Raw genomic sequence first — 21739 nt, forward strand, 5'->3', positions numbered from 1 at the left:
ATTCGCGACATGATGGGCTACCTGAAGGGCCGAACCCTCATGAACCGCACGGTAGGTAGTTGGCGTGAAACGGTGCGCTTGAATGTCGCTAGCAGACCTCCGTCGCAGGTCGTCGTTGAGCTTGTTGGCGTGGATGGCCGTGATACCATACAGAAAGTTTGGTGCCAAGCTCATGCGATTGAGATCTGCGCTGATGACTCAGCGGATATCGGTCACGTGGTTGGTGTGCACCATGGCTTCGGACACCAACCGGTGACAGCTGCGGAGACCGAAGGCCGGAGCCGTGGAACATAAGGCGATTTCAAAGCAGCTCCGGCATCATGATGAAAAGGACTCATGCGTTCACTAGATGTACTCTACCTGCGAATCTTCTCATACCGTGACTAGACTATGGTCTGTTGCCTTTCTGATTTTTTAAACCACTATCGATCTTTGCTCCCAACGACGAAGACTGGCCATCTCAAAATGACGGCAGTTCACCCATTTCAGGTGAGCCACATTACATCGCGGTCATGTCCAACAAGCCATGTGGTCAAACTTGGAACACAGAGACAATTCAGAGCAATGTTCATGGCAGCCCATGACAGCAAACTCGCCTGGCTGAGTGATGACTGATAGCAAGATGCCTAGACACTCTTCGCTGTTCACATGACATGTGACAGCTGCGTCAAGGCCGTTTCAGATTCCCTCTACCAGCTGCAAGGCATCACCAAGGTCGACGCCAATCTCAAAGACCAGCTCGTTTCGGTAGAAGGCACAGGTACGTCGGCTTGCCTCAGGAGAACCTTATCGGTGGCTTCTCAGCCTACGATTCCCGTCGCTGACGCCGATGTGCAAACGCCCAGCCGCCCCCTCGGCCATCGTAGACGCGATCCAGGCGACAGGAAGGGACGCCATCCTTCGAGGATCAGGCGCATCAAACAGTAAGTGCAAATTCGCCTGTTTACCCCCCCTGAGACGGATGCAATCATTTTGCTTGCCCCCTTTTGCGCCAACGCCGTTGATTCACTGCCTCGATGATCTTTGAGTTTTCTCGCCTCCCCTCAACCACGATGCCGTGTCACCTTCCTGTGCACATTCCCTTCTGTGATGAAGGTTCACGCGCAGACTGACAACTCTTGTTAGGTGCGGCTGTCAGTATCCTTGAGTCTTTCTACCAGCCGAGTGAAGTCTCTTCTACAGAGACTCCCGATGACGGTCGCAAGCGCGAGGTCCGGGGCCTCGCCAGGATGGTCCAGGTCTCACCCACAACAACGCTGATCGACCTGACGGTGCGCGGTGTCACACCCGGCACGTACCAAGCGACCATTCGGTCGTCCGGGGACCTTCACGATGGCGCCGCCTCCACCGGTGGCATCTGGACGGAGGGCGAGAAAGAGGGCTCGCCCAAGGGCGAACTGGGCAGCTTCACTGTCGACAAGAACGGCAAAGCAAGCGCGTTCCTGAACCACCCTTTCCAGATTTGGGAGATTATCGGTCGTGCCATGGTCGTCTCCAAGCAGGATGACGCTGCCGCGCCGTTGAAGAACGATGCGGATACGCTTGTTGGTGTGGTTGCGAGGAGCGCCGGCATGTGGGATAATGACAAGACGGTTTGCTCGTGCACGGGCAAGACGTTGTGGGAGGAGAGGCAGGATGAAGTCAAGAAGGGGATGCTCTGATATTAGTTCGGTTGTGAACATCATAGAACGCAAATATTAAGCGTAGTTGTTGGAGACATTGGTCATCAATGCGGTGGCACTTGGTGATGGTTCGTCCGTTATATTCTAAATATTGTCCCATGTAACTTGGCATGTGACATATGTCTTCAGAATACTGCTCTGTTAGGCCAGGACTGCCAACAAGTGGATGCGCAAGCTTTGAGTGAGCCTCTCGCACACGTCAACAATCTTGAACTCAGCCGCGTAGCACAATACAACTCAATCACGATTTTCGGATTAAAACCGGCCTCCACCTAACGATATTGTTCTAAGCGATTCTGTAGATCGACGGGAACATCAAGGAGCAGCGGAAACCGAAAGATTCGTGGCTTTGCTTCATAGGGTATTGGCTCGCATTGGTGGCTCGCATTGGTTTCGAAAACACCCCCAAGGACAATGGAAACTCCACGGATAGGGTAAGCCGTGGTACTTGTTTCGCGGTGCATCTTGATCGACATCTCCAGCTCACGATGTCCTCCTTACACCTGAAGCAATGAACTCCTGGGATCTGGACAGGGCCTTTCCTCCTGAGATGCCAAGAGCCCCTCCTCTGTCCTGATGGACAGGGGATCGACGCTGCCGAGACTGGCCCGCTATGAAACCGTAGAGCGGCTCGGTGAGGCAGAAGAATTTCTGTCGGAGGACGGACGCCGCTTGTTTTTCTATGTACGGTGAGCGTGGCTTCCAGCGGGAAAACCTGTCTGAGGTTGAGCGCGCTCCTTCACTCGACACTATTGAGACCACGAGCTGGAATTATTCTGGCCCCGCCAAGGTAGTGTGCCCGAAAAGGCCACCTGGATGCTTCGTCCCATACACCACTGGCTGGATTCTATAACCCGAACGCCATAATTGTGACGGGGAATGTGAGACGAGGATGTCAAACTAGGGGCCAGCCCTAGAGCACTACCGGGTCATCGCCAACCTGTCATCCACCCGCACAGCCAGCAATCCGCGGGCCTGGTGGTTTGAGGACCGGCGTTCTGCTCTCGTTACGGGCTATAGGTGGCGTTCGCCGCCAGTTTGACAGCCGGCTAGTAAGGGGGCCTGCGAGGGTGCACGGATCGGAAGCCGGTAGTGAGAACAGACGAGATAACCTTAAGCTGGAGACCGTTATCACCAGTGCCAGGCTGGTGTAACGGCCAGGGAGAGACGTTACTCCAGGGACTGCCGACTCCACGGTGCGGTGTGTGATGATCATATTGGTCTTGGCAACGTCAGCGATCTGGAGACTGTTTGTGGTGATGCATGCGACAGGGCCGTCTCAATGTCATCACCAGTGACTGTGCCCGGCGCACAACGCTCGGCAAAGCCGCTGTCCACTTTTACTGAAAACATCCGAGAAGAAACGCTGCTTCATCCCGTCATGCTGTACAACAGGAAGGCATTCTCTCCTCGCGGCCCACCGGCTTCATGAAGTGCCAGCTCTGGGACTTTTTCGAATAGTCAATCGCACCCGCGACATGGCGTTGAAAGGCTTCCAGCCGGAACACTGACCCCTGTTTCGGAGGCGCCCTCTGAGCGGGGCTGCACACGGCAGGGCAGAAAATGCAAAACAGGCTGAAGGATGCTTGAGTTTCGGGATGTCTGTGACGTCCTGCTGACAAGGATGGACAACTCGGGATGAAGAGACGATCTGGTAATTCTCCCGATCTGTGATGCTTTGGGTCTTGATCATTGTAGTGATTAGGTAGGTACCTAGGCAGGTAAGTGCTTGATGGCACCTTCGGTACGGCACATGTTGACAGGGGTCTGTCCTTACATCAGCATTGGGCAGGATCCCCACACACGCCAGCCCCGCAGACCGAGATGTCAGTCGGGGCAGGCAGGCGTCTCTGGGCCATGGGCCATGAGCACGAACTCTGATTGCAATTCAACCTTCCGACTCGACATCAATGGCAACAGAATTGCAGTGCAGTGTCGAGCACACAGTCCAATGTCGAGAGTAGCCCTATCCCCTCATTGGAGAGTCTGAGGAAAAGAAACGATGGGCTCCCAACGATGTCCGAGGACAGCTCACCACCTCCGAAACACCACGTACCAGACTTTCCAGGGTGTCGTGATCCCCAATGCCGCGACGGGCATCCCGACCAACAACCAACCACACGCGGCAATGGCGTGCCGTAAGAGGCAACGCTACTGTATCTGCCTGTCCCCAGTCCCCGTCGTCTGGTTCAAGTTGGCTCGCACAACAGCGACCCAATGCAGGAACCACGCGGATTGAAAGCGGGTCTTCAGTCGACCAACAGCCTGTCTGTTCCCAACGTTGGTCCTCTTGCATGTGGCTTGCGACTATATCCTGTGCTTGGGATGCCGGCGCGCATCGTGACGTTCTGTATTTGGCAACAACAGAGGCGATGTGATATTGATCCTATTGTTGTCTTCGGCTACCGAATCAGTGTCTTCGGCTACCGAATCAGTGGGCAGGCTAGAGGCACCATGCATGACCCTTTGTGACCGATCCTATCGATAGACCGCCGCCTCGATGCCGGCCAACATCGTGGTCACACAGACGCCTCGGCGCTTACAGCCGTATCGTCATTGACAGACAGCACACCAGACATGCGGCCCGGCCTTTCGGGTCTTGAAGCAGCTGACGGAACCAACGCTTGCATGGATAGACTCAGTCTTCCTTTTCCTTGAGCACAATCGCATGGACACGAGTTGGCCAGTTGAATCTCCTTGGTGTGAAGGCCAATCACTGGGCTGTGAACAAGCAACTCGCACGCTTGGGCCTGTGGTCTCTTGAGGACATAGTGCTTCCTTGGGCTGCCTGCCCTGTCAACGTCCTTTTCCCCCCACCTGGTGGTGGCCCGCGCCGTGACGAACACTTAGCTCCTTTTACGCGCCCTTGGCCCCTGAAGCAATAGGCGTCCGAGGCGCCGGCAGCGCACGGCCAACCGGTGGGGTTCGGCCGGTTGCTGCAACGCGTTCTGCATGGGAACCGACAGGGCCAGGGCTCGCCGCGCCTTCGTCCAGGGGTTGTCCTTGGGCTCTCACGGCTCTTACAGTCACTGATGGTGCAGCACCCCCGGGCGTCCGTGACACCAGCCACGATCTTGCCTGCGTCGCGCAGCCTGGGGCCAGATGGAGCCGATCCGAGCCCGTCGTCTTGACCCCTCGTGCCAGGCTCCTGTCCATCCCGCGATGGTGGAGTGGCGCCCATCTTGCCCAACATTCGATGGTGAGCACATCTTCCATCTGTATCTGGCGATGAGTTGTGCAAAGTGGTTCGATTTCTCCAGGAAACAGTCAACTTGACAGCCATATCGAGAAAAAGCGTGTTTCTTTCCGCCACATGGTTGCCGAAAGGAGACTTGCAAGGGCTCACAAGCTTAGAAGAACTACAGATCTTCAGACGATATCGATCGAAGCGCGCTATCAACTCCTGTCAAGACTCGAATATGGCTCAAGGCCCTCCCCTTTAACGCAAAGGATTGCACAAGTGAATTGTGTTCCCATTGATGGCCCCACTGATCACTCCCGCTGGAGAACGCGACAGCCCCTGGCACAGACGAGCTGCGAGACTTCAACGGGACGGGGACCCCTCTTGGCAGCCCTCTCGCCTCTCCGTCCAGAGTCGAGAAGAAACGAGGACCCCCTGCCCCTGTCACTTCTTTCCGGGCCAAGCACCAAAGCGCAGGGCGTTCGACGTTTCTCTCGTAGAGAAGGCCCGGCAGAACATCAGTCGCCATGGGCTCTCTCAGAGCGACCTTGCATGATATACGCCCAGCACCCAATCCCCTGGCCCGCGAGCCGCCCAACACTTCCGTTGTTCCATTCCTCATTCACTTTCGTACCCTCCTTTCCGTAGGCGCTGGCTTCTCGTCACAACATCCATTCATTCACGCTCATTTTTAGCAAGCTCATCTGCAAGAGCTATCTTCTCGTCACCTTTCTTGGCCACGCCGCACAGTCAACTTCTCTCCATTTCGATTCTTGACATCACGCTCCACCTCGACAGACTATCGAACCACGCACGCTCAGGACCGGCCCCCCCAAGACGCTACTGTCCGTGACAACTGGTCCCAAGCAACTCTGCCCATCTAATTAGACCCGATTTGACAACAGGGCCGCCCCGACAGTATTGTCCTGGTATCTCGCTTCGGACTGCGCCTGATTATCTCGGTCGACCCGGATTCTACTCAACTAATAATTCCTTCATATCACCTTCGAACAATCCGGTGATCTTGCGAGGCACAACCACATACACCCGAGACACTTGTCTGTTCTTGGGACTTCTTCGGATCCACCATTTGCTACTGTCTCAATCGGCTTTCGCCTCTGAGCCCTCGAGCAACCACTTCTTTCGGCGCTCTTGACTCTCGATCAAGCACCGCGGCAATTGCAATTTCCCACCACGGCCTTTACCGCCGCCCGATTCCTTTTGCCAAGACCAGACCACGAGACCCAGCCGATTTCTACCCAGTTGTCAGCCCAAGCGAGGGGCGGGGAAATTTCCTACATCGACCATACCGATCGGGTCCTTCACTTAGTGCACGGCCAGCGAAACGGCACGAGGCTTAGACCAGTGGCCACCTAATAAGCCCTGAAAGCCCCTCTATAACCTAACCGCCCCAACCTTACGGCAGCCCGTCGTCCACCTGCCCGTTTCCTCCCGCCTCTCTCACGACCACCAGCATCTCGACCTCACGACCACGGTCGGTTTGTCGCAGAAGCGACCGTATGCCTGCACAGCTGCTTCCATCAAAGACTTCCCGCGGATTATTATCCACGGTCCAGTAACACAATGTCGTTGAAACAGGTACGTAACTCCGGATTCGATGGTCATCAAGGCTTGCTTGTGTTGTTGGTGGGGGGGGGGACATCAGGGAAGCAAGCACTGGACGAGCAGGATATGCCCCTCAATCCAAGACCAGTTCGCTGACATGCCGTCCTACAGGAAATCGAAACCTGGGTGACAGCCTTGGCCCGTTATGACAACAATGAATTCGACGACTCATTGGGCGAGTTCGACAAGATTGCCGACACATCCAAGATCCTTTTCAATATGGGCGTGATCCATGCGACTTTAGGAGAGCACGAGAAAGCTGTCCGTGCCGTCCCACCACAGCACCCCTTTTGGCCGTGCTTGCTAATACGTTGGTCCTAGGTTGAGTGCTACCAGCGCGCCATTCGACTCGATCAATACCTCGCCGTTGCCTACTTCCAACAAGGCGTCTCCAACTTTCTCCTCGGTGACTTCGAGGAGGCCTTGGCGAACTTCAACGACACCCTGCTTTATCTTCGAGGCAACACAATGATCGATTATGCGCAACTCGGTCTTCTTTTCAAGCTTTACTCTTGCGAAGTTCTCTTCAACCGGGGTCTCTGCTACATCTATCTCCAACAAAAGGATGCCGGCATGCAGGACCTGTCATATGCAGTAAAGGAGAAGGTCGTTGAGGATCATAATGTCATCGACGAGGCTATCAAGGAGGAGGCAGAGGTACGCAATCAGCAGGACTGGGTGGGAGGTCGTGAACTAACCTATGACAGGGCTATACAGTTTTCTCCATTCCTGTCGGCGTCGTCTACAGGCCGAATGAAGCCAAGGTCCGCAACCTGAAGAGAAAAGACTACCTTGGCAAGGCTCGCCTCGTGGCCGCCTCTGACCGTGCCAATGCCTTCACTGGCTTTGCTGGTTCAGAGATGAAGACGGTAAGCTATGTCCCACAGTTCATTCTGTCCTTGATCGTACTGACTTTGCGCCTGCAGCAACAAAGACAAGCCGTCAAGGACGATCGCCCAGCCGACAACATTTCCTATGCCGCTACGAACCTCATCAAGCCCGGCATCCAGTCTCGATCAACCGACAACAGTCGCAATGTCTTTCCACCCACGCCGCCACCGGACAATGACAGGGCCAGCGGTGGCAGTGGAAACGGCAACGCGAGCGGCCAGATGACTCGAGGCCAGTCTGTTCGTAACGGGCCGAAGCCTCAACTCGCAAAGCTCAACATCGACACCTCAGGTGGTAACAACAGATACGAGAAGACATCAAGCCCACCAAAACGCCGACCCATCAACGCCACACGCTCCGCCAGCTCCACACCCGCTCGAGGCTACTCCCGGCGTGACCAGCAGCGCCGCTACCATACGGGACGACGAAGAAGGATGGTGATGCCTATCCCGACGAGTTGTACGATATGTACCAGGGAGGGTCGCAGCAGCCGGGGCCCTTCTCGTCGCCCGCAACAACAGCAGCGGTATATCGAGGAAGAGGACGAGGGGTCTGAGTACGATGACGGGTCCTTCGACGAGGGTGACTTTGAAATGGTCTCCAACACCCACCTCGGCGCATGGGCACCAACTCAACATCGTCAGGCGGCCGTGGGGCGTCACGGAGGCCCGATGTCCGAAAGGTCCGCGTTAAGGTTCACGCTGAGGATGTGCGATACATCATGATCGGCACGGCGATAGAGTTCACCGATCTGGTTGACAGGATTCGTGATAAGTTTGGACTGCGCCGGCGATTCAAGATTACAGTCCGCGACGACGACGGTGGCCCGAACGGCGACATGATCACTATGGGCGATCAAGATGATCTTGAGATGGTCATCATGAGCTCCAAGGCTATTGCCAGGAGGACAGGGCAAGAGATTGGCAAGATGGAGGTATGTGTAAATCTCCATGAAGCAATGATGAGTACGACACTAACTCGACATGACAGATTTGGATCCAGGAGCTGTAGACGGACGATACCCAGCGCCGCCACGAGGCTGGCTGGTCGCACCACCATTATCTTTTACGACGTAATGAAACATTTAAGCCCCACAGGGCATGCGAGCGAGAGAGAAAGAGCCACCTTAGAGCTGGCTCGATGGCATACGCAAGAAAACTGCAATGAACTGTTCTTGACTTTTTCTTTGGATTGCATCCAACTGCATAGAATTGGGAAAAGAGGGGGGCGGGGAGGTGGGCGGAGCGGTGTTTTCCTGGACTGGACCAAGTGTCATGTGTTTCGGATGCAGGTGTGGTACTGTGAACGGATTTCGCCCCGATCATCGAGTGCGTGCGCGCGTGTGTGGTGCGAGGGAGGTAGCTACCCGTAATAACTCGTACGTGTTGTTGTCGTGAAAGTCGATTCTGTCCATTGTGCGGTTTTGAGGTGCGTGCTCCATGACGTGTTCCCCCGTGATGTGAAACGCACGGTGTTTTGTGATGGATGAGCGAGGCATCATGACCTCGTTGATCAATTGTGACGAAATGACGTTCAACCGTGAGATTGCGGCAGTGCTCCCGTCATGACACCTTATACTCTACAACAATGAACAGGCTATAATACAAGGTACAGGCCCACAGACACGCGACGAACCGCCCCCCCCCCCCCTTTTCATGCCCACCGACCCAGCCGCCAGCCTGCTCCATCTAATGAGGACGCTGGTCCATCTAAGCAGCGCCGGCCCCTTGAAGCCTCAGCATGGCCTCTTCGGGCCCCAACACCGCAAGCTGCAGCTTGGCCGGCTTAGCCGGCCTCGTCCTGTCGCCCGTGAGAAGCAGGCGCAGACACTCGTAGACCCTCGTCCGCTCCTCAACCGGCTTGTTGGCGAGCAGTGCAGCGATGGCCTGTTGGATCGCATCCGGGGTCCAGCCGTCGCGGCCCTCTCCGTCTCGGGTCGCCAGGGGCGCCAGGGCCGTGGTCAGGGAGGCTGCTGCTTCGCGGAGCGTACCATCCACTGCTTCCGCGCCGGCCGGGCGGAAGAAGAGGGAAGGGTGGTTTGCGAGGAGCGACTGCGGGTCGATGGCCGTCTCTTTGGGGTCTGAGGCCAGGGTCTTGAGCAGGGAGAGGAGATAGGCCTGTTTCGACGCGAGGGGGGCGGAGGGGGCGAGGGCCGGGACGGGGCTCTCGAGGGTGGTGGAGGGGGTTTCGATTGCCTGGATGCTCTTCAGGAGAGGGTCGATGAGTGTTGTCGTGAGGCGAGCGTCGCAGGCCGGGGCGGTGCGCAGGAGTTGAGTAAGGTGGGCGCGCTGCAGGATGGGGAGCTTCTCGGGGTTGGTTTGCGTGTTGCCCTTTGTGAACTTGAGGGAGAACTGACAAGGGGTCAGAGTAAGGTTCCGGTGATGGGATATGAAAGGGGGGGGAGGGTCGCGAGTAGGCGAAACTTTACCTTCTTCGCGAGATCGTCCATGGACGGGAAGACGTCGCCCTTGGCGCTGGCATTCTTACTGGGACTCCATCCGAGGAGAGCAAGCCAGTTGTTCAGGGCTGAGGGGAGGATGCCCTGGTCGCGATACGCGCCAATGTCGATGTCGATGGTACGGTTGCGCTTGCTGAGCTTCTCGCCGTTGGGCCCGCACAGGAGGCCGGCGTGAGCGAAGGTTGGGGGGGTCCATTTGAATGCGTCGTAGAGGGCGATGTGCTTGGGCGTCGAAATGAGCCATTCCTGGACGTTTGTCAACTATGCTCTTGATAACAAGTGCTGGCGAGACTAACAACACCACGGATGACGTGAGTGATCTCCATAAGATGGTCGTCCACGACGTTGGCGAAGTGGTACGTCGGGTAGCCGTCAGTCTTCATCAGTATGAAGTCGCTCTCGTCTTCATTCTTCTGGTATCGTCCGTACACGACATCCGTGAACGATGGGCGCCCTTCGCTCCTGAAGCGAATGACATGAGACTCTCCGTTGGCAGCACGCCGAGCTGCTTGGTCTGGTGGGACACTTCGACACGTGCCGGGATAGTTGACGAGGCTGCCGCCGTCAAGGGTCTGCTGTTTGTGCCTCTCCAGTTCTTCGGCCGTGCAGAAGCACCGATATGCGTGTCCGGTTTCGATCAGACGTTCCGCGTGCTTGGTGTAGTGATGCAGGCGTTCAGACTGCCACGCGTTAGGGTGCAATCATACGCCCCGGCCATCATCGAGCGTACCTGTACGTATGGGCCAAACGGTCCACCAATGTCAGGCCCTTCATCCCAGTCAAGCTCGGCCCATTTCAGATCTTTTAACAGACGGGGGAGAGCGTCTTCGACAAGCCTTGTCTAGTCATGATTAGCATGACGACTGGTCATACCGGAACATGCCCAGAACCAACCTGATCTGTGTCTTCAACTCGAATGAGAAATTGCCCTCCCGTTGCTCGAGCCAACAGCCAGTTGTATAGAGCTGTCCTCAACGATCCGAGATGCAGATAGCCCGTTGGCGAAGGGGCGAATCGTGTCCTTGCAGGTGTCTTTGGCAGTTCATGCAGTATGTTGCTGCCTTTGGGTTGAAGCTTGCTCCTGAGAGTCTTCAGTCCTCCTCCCTTGGGAACTGTTGAGTGTTGTCGGACCCATTGTGTCTTGCAACTCCTGCAAACGTACATCGATGAGCGGTAGCTCATCCTCCCAAAAGGACCCACTGCTGCAGACGACATTGCAGATGGTCATGATGCGAAGAAATGGTCCTCATGCACAAGTCATATTGCATCGCGTCAGGGTGAACATGGGGAATTTTAGCATCTCCAGCCACACGTGGCTGCTCTTATCGGAAGTAGCCTTGTCCCGATAAGGCGAGGCAGCAGAACGGTGTCGCAAACTGCTGCCGCCCTCAGCCCGAATCCACCACTGTGACTGAGGTGAGGTGCTAGGTGCCTAGGTGGGGTTTGCGTACAGGTCCTGGATCGACCTACTGTAGACCGTAGCCGGGAGGCACCCCGCCGCCAGTCCCGCCAACCGTCAACTCCAAAAGTTTTCCTAGCGACTCCACCATCGAACTTGCAACGCCTGGCTAGATCTGCAATTTTGGGAGTGTATTTTCGTCCCAAAAATAACAGGTGGCACGGGTCTTTTCTAGTTCTTTGACAAGCCAGATCATTCACCATGGACTTTGGAGAAGAAGATCTCGACCTCTACGGTACGTTTCACAATGGCAGGAAATGGAGGTGGATCTTCTCTGACGCTTATCCAGGTCTCCTCGGCGTCGATAAGACTGCGACACCCGACCAGATCAAGAAGGCGTACCGCAAGGTCAGCAACAAAAAAACATCACATGGAAGGAGAAGACAATTTAACAAACATGCAAACAGGCCGCTCTGCAACACCACCCTGACAAGGTCTCCGAAGACATCCGCGAAGAGTCCGAAGCAAAGTTCAAGTCCGTCACGCAAGCCTACGAGATCCTCCGCGATGAGGAGAAACGCCACATGTATGACACCCACGGCATGGCCGCCTTCGACGGACGAGGTGGTCCCGGCGGCCCGGAGGTCGACCTCAACGACATCCTGTCCCAGATGTTCGGCTTCGGCATGGGCGGTCCTGGCGGTCCTGGAGGTCCTGGCGGCGGTCCCCAGAGACCGCGCCGCGGTCCCGATGAAGAGCAGGAATACAGGGTGTCCCTGGAGGAGCTGTACAAGGGCAAGACTGTCAAGTTCTCCGCCGACAAGCAGATCGTCTGCGGCACCTGCAAGGGCTCTGGCGCCAAGCCGAGCGTCAAGCCCACAAAGTGCGAAAAGTGCCAGGGCGCCGGCATGTCCGAGGCGTTCCAGCAGATTGGTCCCGGCATGGTGCGCCGCGCCACCGTCGTCTGCGACCGCTGCGAGGGCTCCGGCAACCAGATCAAGGAGAAGGACCGCTGCAAGAAGTGCAAGGGCAAGCGCACGACATCCGAGAAGAAGGTGCTTGAGATTTACATCCCGCGCGGCTCCATGAACGGCGAAAGGATCGTCATCGAGGGCGAGGCCGACCAGTTGCCGGACCAGACGCCTGGCGATATTGTTTTTGAGCTGGCCGAGGAGCCCCACGACGTCTTCACGCGCGAGGGTCACGATTTGTCTGCGGAGCTCAACATTACGCTGGGCGAGGCTCTGGGCGGGTTCTCCCGTGTTGTGCTGACGCACCTCGACGGCCGTGGCATCCACATTGACAGGCCTCGCGGCAAAATCATCCGCCCTGGCGACGTGCTGAAGGTGCCCGGCGAGGGCATGCCGATGAAGAAGGGCGAGCTGAAGGGCGATCTCTACCTGATTGCTAACGTTGAGTTCCCTGAGAACGACTGGCTGAAGGACGACAAGGAGCACGAGGCTCTGGCAAAACTGTTGCCTCCTGCTCCCGAGCCCATCAAGGCCGAGGAGGTTGACGATGTTGACTATGAGTCTGACGCGGACTTGGCAGAGGTAAGCTGAACCCTTTTGTGACGTTGGAACACTACTGATCAAGATCAACTAGATGGGCGCTCGTCACGGTGGCGGCGGCGGCGGACAGTGGGAGGATGTTGACGAAGACGAAGGCCAACCGCAGTGCCAGCAGCAGTAAATGATGGAGGAAGCTGGGAATTCATGGGGGATAGAAGTATGGCCATAGAAAAGGGGAGAGCTAGAAGGTAGGGCCTTCGGAGCTTGATGATGATTACGAAGGGATATTTGGCGTGGATAGATACATCATGAGATATGGATGGCAAGCAAGCCTTGTTGATATTGAGCGTGCTTTGTGTCATTGTCGTCTTTGTGTTGACTGTCGGAAGCCTCCGAAGTAGATGGCATGCGTTGCCAATCGACATAATAGCTTCATCGCAAATATCACCAGTTGACAGGGAGCGTGGTTGTCTTGTATCCGGGACTTATTCGATCAATCCGCACGACTAACACCCATCAAGGTCCAAGGACCCGCTATAGGAATGTGGATCTCGGAAATCGATGCCCACATCACAGAGCACACAATTCTGCTTCTGCTGCTGACTCATTGTTATGGGTCAAGATCGGGTCTCCAGCTCATCACGTGCACCATCTCTAGGGCAGGCTCAAACCATTGGACCCCGGCCCACACACATTACCCAGGCGAACGAGGAAAACTTTTTGACATTGAATCCCACTTGCAGCCTCCACGAACTCCGACGTCAACTAACTCCCAGGGAAAACTGCCGTCAAGGTACGATACGACACCCACGACAACAACAATCACACACTCGACGATCGTACTGACATTCTCAACAAGATGGTCGCCGCTAAGAAGCATGTTCCCATCGTGAAGAAGCGTAGGTTCCTCCTTGCCGACCGGCCTTGAACCCCCACCCCGACCGAGACGAAACGACCGCCACAAACGGATATTGTCGACGATGGAGGACGACTCTGTTGAAGGACTCTTGTTGACGGATTGTTGGAACAGGCACCAAGCGCTTCGAGCGCCACCAGAGCGACCGCTTCATGCGTGTCGACCCCTCTTGGCGCAAGCCCAAGGGTATCGACAACCGCGTTCGCCGTCGGTTCCGTGGTACCGCGCCCATGCCCTCGGTACGTTTCCATCACGACGACGGCCCGGAAAGAGACGAGAAAGGCTCTGTCTGGGAGGTCTTGCGAGAGGAAAGCCCACTAACGCAGAGTTCGAACGACAGATCGGCTATGGCTCCAACAAGAAGACCAAGTACATGATGCCCTCCGGCCACAAGGCATTCCTCGTCAACAACGTTTCCGACGTTGAGCTCCTCCTCATGCACAACCGCACCTTCGCCGCTGAGTACGTCCACACCGGACTCCAATTTCCGACGACGAAAATTCGGATTCTTCCCCACCTCCCAAGGTCGACCCAGACGTACTAACAAAAACCCCGCAGGATCGCGCACGGCGTCTCCTCCAGGAAGCGCATCGACATCATCTCCCGCGCCAAGCAACTCGGCGTCAAGGTCACCAACCCCAAGGCCAAGGTCACGACCGAGGTGTAAATGCAGCGACAAAAGGACGACGAATGATGGAAGGGGCTGGCATGATGACACTTGGGACAGGAGTGATTTTGGTCGATTGCGGATGGCTCTGTTCTCTCTCATATCCTGGAACTGGGCATGCATCGGAACAAACGGAATTCCCTTTTTCGCGAGTCTTCGGCTCTCTCTGTCCCTCCACCGCGACTGGCATGACGGATGTGTATCTGTGCACTTTTAGAGGGATCTCCAGACTTGGTGTTTTCCATGAGTCGGCCAGCAGTGGGAAGCTCTCCCTTTCGCCGACAATGGCGGCTACTCGCTGCTGCGCTCCCCACTGCCACGGTCAACTCTTCCACCATCGCACCGCTTTCTGCGTTGGCTAACAAATTCAGTCAAATCCATGTGCCGTCCCCTACTGACGACGTGTCCCAGCTCTGTTGATCGCAAGCCATGGCCTTCTTTCCCACATTCCCCCTTCCCACCCTTGACTACACTCTGAGATGTACCTGCTCTCCCGTGGTACAACCCAATTTTTGTCTCAAGGAAGATAGATGCTTCGGCAAGGCGCATCACTCACCGCGACTCCTTTTACCCTGTGGAGATCGAGGTCCGTATATCGTTGTCTACAACTCTGAATCGTATTGCTATAGCTGTAATCGCTAGTTTTCTCTTCACCGAAATGGACTTCATTCCTTCTAACGTTTACCTCCTCGCTCAGCTTGACTGTGTTTTGACACGACCTGGCTATGTCTTGCCTCTTTCCAGTTCATGTTGTGTCACCAAGAAACGAGTCGTGCATTGTTAAGAATTGTATTAAGCTATTTGTGACGAGTCGGCATCTTTCCGAGTCGCCAGTGATAACCATAACAGAGGCCAGGAACACAGACTGCCTCCGCAATGCCAAACTCCGTGCTCAGACCATAGTATCGTGGGTATCATTTCCCCACTGCCAATATCATAATCCTTGGATGTGAGGATTTTCGTGTCGTAAAAGTAGTTAGGTTGCTTGGTGCTTCGAAGGGTGCGAGGGACCTGGCGATAGGTCTACCTCAAGGAGACGCTGACGCCGTGACTTCTGCGCAACGGTCTCTATTTGAAGCAGTTGAAACGACCGATGCGGAAGCGCCAGGGGCCGCGACGCACACCGTGACGGTCGGCCTGGATGCTGGTACCAAAGCGGCGGCCGCCGACGGACTTGTTGTAGAAGAAGGGCATGCTGAGGAGGGGTAGGTGGGTTTCTGTAGCAAGGTTAGTGTGCTAGTTGGGGCAAGTAGGTTTCGCGACGGTTGCGTACCTGATGTGTTCAGATCAAAGGTACAGCTAAGCTTTGTAAAGGACTTGACTTGAATGGGGGCATTAATAAACGTGGTCGTAGGTTCGTTGCCTTTTTAAAGAAATCTCCCACCCCCCCCCCCGAAAGCAGTCGCGTCACACCATGTCAATCATGCTTAACGTTCTGACGTCCATCCTTCCCTCCACTCTGTAACCGCTGCCAAGGATCGTGCACAGCAGGTTGGGAAGGTGCGCGATGACGTAGATCTACTGTGGCGTGGTCGGGGCTGTGCGGCTGTGTAAATTGGCTCTTGGTCAATGGGAGCATCTCAACCACGTTGTGGCCCGACGGTGACGAAGACGCCAGCCACTCGACACCACCAGCTCTACCATTTCGTTCGGGTTATTCTTGAGCTAATGTTTATGCTTGTTGTGCAAGCGATCTTAGCGGGAGGCCTTTGTGGCGATGGCTACCACGATCACCAATTTGATCTGGTCTCGATCGCCCGATCAGGAACCCCTCCCTCTCTCCAGCTGGACGCCAACAAGCAGGCTCGCCGAATCATCGACAAAGACCGCCCTACCCAGAGAGTATCGCTATTTGATCGTTCACCGCCGACAGCGAGAACAAGTGACCTTGCTGGTAGAGCAAGTCGGGTGGGGGGTCACCCAATCGCCTGCACTTGGGGTCAGATAGGCAGGACATGAAGCTTCAAACCAATCCAGAACGCCCCCAACCCGAATCCTGCTTTTTTCTTGGCCCTTCGAGCCGACAAGGGTTCCTCTTTGGTGACGGCCCAGTACATTAGCCCCAGGAGCTTTTCTGCGGAGATCGACAACAGACCGTCGATCAATGCGTGTTCGTGCCAGCAGCGAGAAAGCACCGAAAATGTGCTGCATCACTGTCTTGCAATGCTGCGGGCGGATTCGGGTATCTGCCTGGTCGCTGCTCATCTCCAGTGAGGCAGACGGTTCGAAGGGACGGTCGTTGGAACGGTGACCTATCCGCGAGCCGAAATTCGGCGATCTTGGTCCATTGTCTCATAGTTTTGGTTTAGCCTGTTCAGCAACCCTCGTGAGCATCTGCATCTTCAGACGACACCGCCATCTGTCGTGCAGAATGACTCTTGCGATGTGACCTGGTGTGCCAGCCCATGCATGAATCTTGGTAGGGTTTATTTTGCTTTTCGCAGTATGCAACCAGGCCAGCGCCGTGAGCCTCGAGGTGCCATCCCGAGCAAACTGGCGATATCGTTTTCATGATCCACCACGGCTGTCTTGCCGCATTCCATATCGGACGTCTGGGAGGTTACCCCGCCAAACCCTCCACCCAAGGGAGTGATGGAATGCGAATGCCGTCTCCCCGGTTGCCAGATGACCTGATTGATGCCTCACCTTATGCTGTCGCACTTTTCTTTTCGACTTATAAGTCAAGTCTGGATCTCTTGCTGGGATGGACCAAGCCTTCATCTACACCTACAAGTAGCAGTGTCGCGCCGTTCCTTGTCCGGAGTCATCAGAACAAAAGACAACGCAGGCATATCTATTGTTTCTTGTTTTTCGATACTATTATAAGACGGCAGCATCCTTCAACAAGGCAAATCACCAGATCTCACAATGAATCCTACTCAGCAGAAACCCCGCGTTGCCAAGCGAGCCATCCCCTGCATCGGCCTCTTCATGACCCGCCGCTCAAAACCAACCACCCCGACAATCACAGTCACCAACGACCAGGAAGAGCTTGTCCTCTCCAAAACGGCAACCCGCAAACCAACCTCCCCCCTCCGCTGCGCCCTTGCCCGTCCCTTTGTCTCGCTGCGCCGCAGATGGGGCACCTTCCGAGACCGCCGCGCCGACCGCCGCGAGCAACGTCTCCTGCAGGACCACGGCGGCGTCGAGGAGGAGATTGACGAAGAGTTCAAGGACGCCGCGTCCGTCGAAGCGCCCGACGTCCCGCAGCAGCGCGAGGCCCAGGGTAGCGTCCGGGCTCCGCAGGGCAAGTACGTCCTCGAGCTCGATTTTAGCCACATCAAGGAGATGGAGACCGCGAGCTGGCTGCGTGAAAGGAGGCCGGAGACGCCCGCCGCCAGGAAGCTGGGGCCCGCCTTCAGCTTCAGGAGGCCGATGACTTCGAGGGGGGCGAGGCCGATGTACTGAGGGAGAGAGGGCAGAGAGATACATGTTTACAAGGCGTTTTGGGGGGCGGACTGCGGATCATTGCAACGTGTGCGGTTTATGGTATTTTTAATTGACATTTTTGCTTTGGCGTCATGTTTGATGGCCGTCATGAGCGGTTTGTCCACTGATGCATGAGAGCCGTGATGCCCTTCCGGCGTTTTGCCATGTTTGTTCCTCGCCAGTTGAATTGTGCTAGATATGTGGCCGACTATCTTGGCCTGCGTGCATGTCTCGAAGAAGTGCCTCACTTTAAGACGTGTTACTCCATTGCATTCGATAATGAGATTCGACTAACACCAGTACCATCTTTTGACCATTGATTCGTACATAACCGAAATACCGTACTCCCTAGACCTGCCCGTTGTCATATAGGTGAAAGTAATTCCACAATGGCATATGCATCACCAGCCTCATACAAGGTTTCGCCAAACCCAGAAAATTGTCTCACACGCATTGTGAATCAGTATTCACAAAAGCTGCAACGGCCACTTCTTATTAAATAAAAAAAGTAATAAAAACCTTGAAAAGTCACTGATTCAGTCATGCAAGGCAATACTTACTGCGTGGGAGTCTGCCCACGTTTGAACGAACTGCCATGCCTCGACATCATGCCTCAAATTCGGTAAACCTCTCAGCCCACTGATATGCACAACACATATCAAGTACGCAAATTAGCAATTAATCGGCTTCATGTCGAAGATGAACCTATTGGCCGCAGATATCCAGCAGCAAGCTGTCGTCCGTTGACGTCCTCCTCTCGGGCTCGCCGTACCCTGTGTCCGAGCTCACCGCAGTGGGCGTGCCAACTTTGAACCGCGGCCGCCAATGAATCTGATAATGAGCATCCAGATATGAGAGAGCCTGCTCCGCGAGCACGCGGAAAGTTCCATTGTCTGCTTCCTCATGCTCACCAGCTCCGGGGGTGGAACATCAAGGCATAATCGGGGCATTTCGTTGCCATCGAGGCAGCCGGACGTGAGACGGACCCTGAAGATGCCGCCTAGCCGTTTGCTGCGTCAAAGTCTGACACTGTAGACATGTAGCCGTGAAGCGACTTTACACGATGCCGGGATTGATCCTCCAGATCTCAGCACCCCCCCCTTCTCGTCATCATGTTTCTTAGCGGAGAGAAACATACACTCGATGCCCCACAACACGCTGGCTGCGTAGTTCCTGACTGAGAGAGGATAACCACAGCATAGCTCTGTTCAGGCGAGAAGATGCGATCAAGAGTTACACCCGACGTCCGTTATATTTGTCCGTGACAGTGATTGCCGAAGTGCCCGGCTCAAAAAGGTGCATCCGAAGACGCGAGCAGATGAAGTCGACCGTTCGCCTGGAGGCGTAACAGCCGCCTGGTCTGGTCTACATGAAATGTAACGGATGGCTACTTGTGTTTGTGAACACTTCCATAAGGTCTGCCAACTCCTGGCTGGAGGTTTGCGCACCGCTGCGCCTGATGATATTTGACCATCACCTGATGGCTGACTTGCTGGCAAAAACTTATCTTTCAGCAGCCAGCCAATCTAGTGGGGTGGAGGACCTGAACGATGACCAGGACCGCGGCCTGCCAGCACGAAGAGAGTTCCATGCTGTACAAGAGTACAAGTAGAACAAAGTGCATTCTACATTGGTATCTATGCTTTCAAACAATCTAACATGCAATATTTTATGCCGCACACACATGCAGTACCTCCACTATGCAAACCAGCCGTCACGTCGAACATTGGTTCAAATGCTCAAAAATCAAGCAAACGCAATCACAGCCGCCGCCAGGGCGACTAGAACGGTGAAGCTCGCGCCGGCGACCCGGCCGGCGGCATTGTCTGAATCATCACCGTTTGAGGAGCCGCCGTTGCTGTTGCCGTTGCCGTTGCCGTTGCCGCCGCCACCATTGCTCCTTCCATTACCAAAGCCGCCGGAACCCGTACGAGGACTGTCCGATATTTCACCGGAACCGGGTTCCATGTTACTTAGAGACATAGTCTGCGAGACGCCGGGCCGAGTCACCGATTGTGTGTCGCTGTAGTCGTCGACCCCGACACGCAGGAGGCGCGTCCCACTTGACATCCGAAACGGCCTCCCAGAGGTTGGTAAGATTGGTCAGGGTCTCCCACGTGTAGAAGAGACGACAGTTGGCGGCCTCGTAGACGAACTGCAGCGGCGCCGCATCGTCGTCGTCGTGGAGGTGAACGTTGGCGGAGTTGACGACGATCATCTCAGGCGGAGGACCTGCCAGCGGCGGACCAACCTCCGAGAAGGGCGCTGTCCTCAGGTCTGATGGGGGTCGCTCTTCGGAAGCGATATCCGGGAAGATGGCCTTGCCCCAGTCGAGAGTCAGGATGGGCCCACCTTTGGTGCCGCCGACCGCCTGCATAGGACGCTCGTTGGGGCGGCCACCGAGGGTGACGACGTGGATGCCGAGGAGGCGCGACATGAGACCTACAGCGAGCGCGCACGCTGAAGCACAGAAACCGTCTGTCAAAATTACAGTGTTGTTGGCAGTGAAGTGCTCGGGGAGGCTACTGAACTGGCAGAAGAGACTCATATCAAGGGGTGATATATCTGGGTAAAGTCGTCGCCGAGGATTGTTTCGAGATCGTAAAAGTCGGACCAGCTGCTGAAGGTGTTCATGTCCTCGTCGACGGCGGTCCGGAGGTCGTACACAGGCAGCATAGGCGCTCGGAACTCGACGGCAGTCTCGCCCATCCAGTTGAGGAGCGGGTTGGCGCGGGCTCGCAGCGGGAGGAAGGTCTCGGCCTGGGGGAACAGGAACAGGTACAGCGCGATGAGATTGGCTAGAGAACCACCGCCGTTTCCTTGGAAATCGATGATGAGGCGGTCCTTCCCATCATCGGCCGAGTCCGTGACAAAGGTCGATACGACTCGCACGAACTCCTCCAAGTCAGCCTCGGGTTGCGACTCCAGGTCGGAGGTCAAGAAACTCTTGACGGCGAGTACAGCCGTATCGTCCAGCTTGCCACGACGGAAGTGGTATCCGCTGATGTAGCCGTCCTCGTGAATGACGAAAGGGTCCGGATAACCCACATTGTCGAAGCCGTCGGACTGGCGCTTCGCCAACTTTGTAAAGGGGCTCGACTCTGCGTTTCCAAACCTGTCGGGGACTTCAAATCTGTTGTGAACATCTTCGCCGGACGAAATGTTGGAGAAGTCGCCGACAAGCACAGCGACGTTGTTGAAGGAGACCTCGGTATTGTTGCCGAATACGATGGTGCTCTGATCAGTCAGATTGCCGTGAGCGAAGATTGTGGAAGCAGCAGAAACGCCAATGTTGTCGAGAGCCGCGCTGTACAGCTGGGAGTTCCATGAAGCATCAGGATCCTGGTTTCGGTCGTTGTCGACACCTCGCTGCTGAAGCCAATCGAAGATGGGGGTGCCGTCGAAGGATACTACTTTGGCGGCGTCGTAGCCCTGGCTTTGGCTCTGGAGGTAGTCATCTGGTCCAGCATGTCAGTCATGGACAGGCGGTCATGGAATTGTCAAATCGGCGTACCGTATAGGTAAATGCTTGGTAGGCTGGTGCCGTCTTCCGAAATGGAAATAAAGACGGCCGGCGTGGCGAATTGAACAGCGCTAATCAGAGCTGGGGTATAAGACAAATGGCCCTCACGCGGCTTGACGTTAATGAGGCGGAACAGGTCAACGATAAAGTCGTATTGGTTGTCGTAGTCGCCGTTCCGCAGCATGCTTGTCATGTTCGAGAAACCACCCAAAATGTCGACACCAGGGTACATGTAGCCCTCGGGAGGATCGGCAAGGATGCCGACAGTGCTCTGAAACTCAAGCCATGGCTCAAGGTACTCGAGGAGCGCGATGTCGCGCTCGGTGTCGACAGCAATCGAGCGCAAACACTCGTAGGCGATGGAGGGCCTCACGAGGGCGGGGCTACCTGGAGAGAGGGGTTAACAGGAGACGCGAGACAGAGTGGTCGGTGACAGAAGGTGCGTACTGCTACCGA

General features: G+C 55.7%; 9 protein-coding genes across 9 annotated transcripts in view; 6 read left to right on the forward strand and 3 right to left on the reverse strand.

Annotated features, from left to right (window-relative positions):
• Positions 1-648: 648 nt before the first annotated feature.
• On the forward strand, positions 649-1661 carry VDBG_06641 (superoxide dismutase 1 copper chaperone; the record flags this gene model as incomplete). The annotated part of the gene is made up of 3 exons (XM_003003033.1): positions 649-760; positions 846-923; positions 1126-1661. 3 exons carry the CDS (start codon positions 649-651, stop codon positions 1659-1661), a joined length of 726 nt encoding a protein of 241 aa, XP_003003079.1.
• A 2037-nt stretch (positions 1662-3698) lies between these two features.
• VDBG_06642 (predicted protein) lies at positions 3699-4914 on the forward strand (the record flags this gene model as incomplete). The annotated part of the gene is made up of 2 exons (XM_003003034.1): positions 3699-3820; positions 4533-4914. The coding sequence occupies 2 exons, from the start codon at positions 3699-3701 to the stop codon at positions 4912-4914; spliced, it is 504 nt and encodes a 167-aa protein (XP_003003080.1).
• A 1533-nt stretch (positions 4915-6447) lies between these two features.
• VDBG_06643 (neutrophil cytosol factor 2) lies at positions 6448-8391 on the forward strand (the record flags this gene model as incomplete). Its single annotated transcript, XM_003003035.1, has 7 exons — positions 6448-6462; positions 6601-6750; positions 6811-7146; positions 7197-7358; positions 7416-8089; positions 8143-8314; positions 8371-8391. 7 exons carry the CDS (start codon positions 6448-6450, stop codon positions 8389-8391), a joined length of 1530 nt encoding a protein of 509 aa, XP_003003081.1.
• Positions 8392-9089: 698 nt separating this feature from the next.
• Positions 9090-11066, reverse strand: VDBG_06644 (glutamyl-tRNA synthetase, mitochondrial; the record flags this gene model as incomplete). The annotated part of the gene is made up of 6 exons (XM_003003036.1): positions 9090-9731; positions 9809-10084; positions 10135-10518; positions 10569-10679; positions 10733-10942; positions 11001-11066. The coding sequence occupies 6 exons, from the start codon at positions 11064-11066 to the stop codon at positions 9090-9092; spliced, it is 1689 nt and encodes a 562-aa protein (XP_003003082.1).
• Positions 11067-11498: 432 nt separating this feature from the next.
• Positions 11499-12929, forward strand: VDBG_06645 (chaperone protein dnaJ 2; the record flags this gene model as incomplete). The annotated part of the gene is made up of 4 exons (XM_003003037.1): positions 11499-11532; positions 11587-11645; positions 11705-12790; positions 12843-12929. 4 exons carry the CDS (start codon positions 11499-11501, stop codon positions 12927-12929), a joined length of 1266 nt encoding a protein of 421 aa, XP_003003083.1.
• Positions 12930-13511: 582 nt separating this feature from the next.
• VDBG_06646 (60S ribosomal protein L32) lies at positions 13512-14708 on the forward strand (the record flags this gene model as incomplete). The annotated part of the gene is made up of 5 exons (XM_003003038.1): positions 13512-13541; positions 13608-13647; positions 13779-13903; positions 14005-14126; positions 14223-14708. The coding sequence occupies 4 exons, from the start codon at positions 13608-13610 to the stop codon at positions 14329-14331; spliced, it is 396 nt and encodes a 131-aa protein (XP_003003084.1).
• Positions 14709-15399: 691 nt separating this feature from the next.
• Positions 15400-15525, reverse strand: VDBG_06647 (conserved hypothetical protein; the record flags this gene model as incomplete). The annotated part of the gene is made up of 1 exon (XM_003003039.1): positions 15400-15525. One exon carries the CDS (start codon positions 15523-15525, stop codon positions 15400-15402), a length of 126 nt encoding a protein of 41 aa, XP_003003085.1.
• Positions 15526-17199: 1674 nt separating this feature from the next.
• Positions 17200-17739, forward strand: VDBG_06648 (predicted protein; the record flags this gene model as incomplete). The annotated part of the gene is made up of 1 exon (XM_003003040.1): positions 17200-17739. The coding sequence occupies one exon, from the start codon at positions 17200-17202 to the stop codon at positions 17737-17739; it is 540 nt and encodes a 179-aa protein (XP_003003086.1).
• A 1767-nt stretch (positions 17740-19506) lies between these two features.
• The window catches only part of VDBG_06649 (conserved hypothetical protein), a gene marked incomplete at both ends in the record, with an annotated part of 2396 nt that continues 163 nt past the window's right edge, over positions 19507-21739 (reverse strand). Inside the window, 4 exons of the mRNA XM_003003041.1 lie at positions 19507-19696; positions 19824-20282; positions 20375-21218; positions 21275-21670. Of these exons, the coding sequence (XP_003003087.1) occupies positions 19507-19696; positions 19824-20282; positions 20375-21218; positions 21275-21670 (1889 nt within the window). The remainder of the gene's footprint in view (positions 19697-19823; positions 20283-20374; positions 21219-21274; positions 21671-21739) is intronic.

Source organism: Verticillium alfalfae, genomic scaffold (genome assembly GCF_000150825.1).
Source record: "Verticillium alfalfae VaMs.102 supercont1.8 genomic scaffold, whole genome shotgun sequence".
In the NCBI taxonomy this organism is placed as follows: domain Eukaryota; kingdom Fungi; phylum Ascomycota; class Sordariomycetes; order Glomerellales; family Plectosphaerellaceae; genus Verticillium; species Verticillium alfalfae.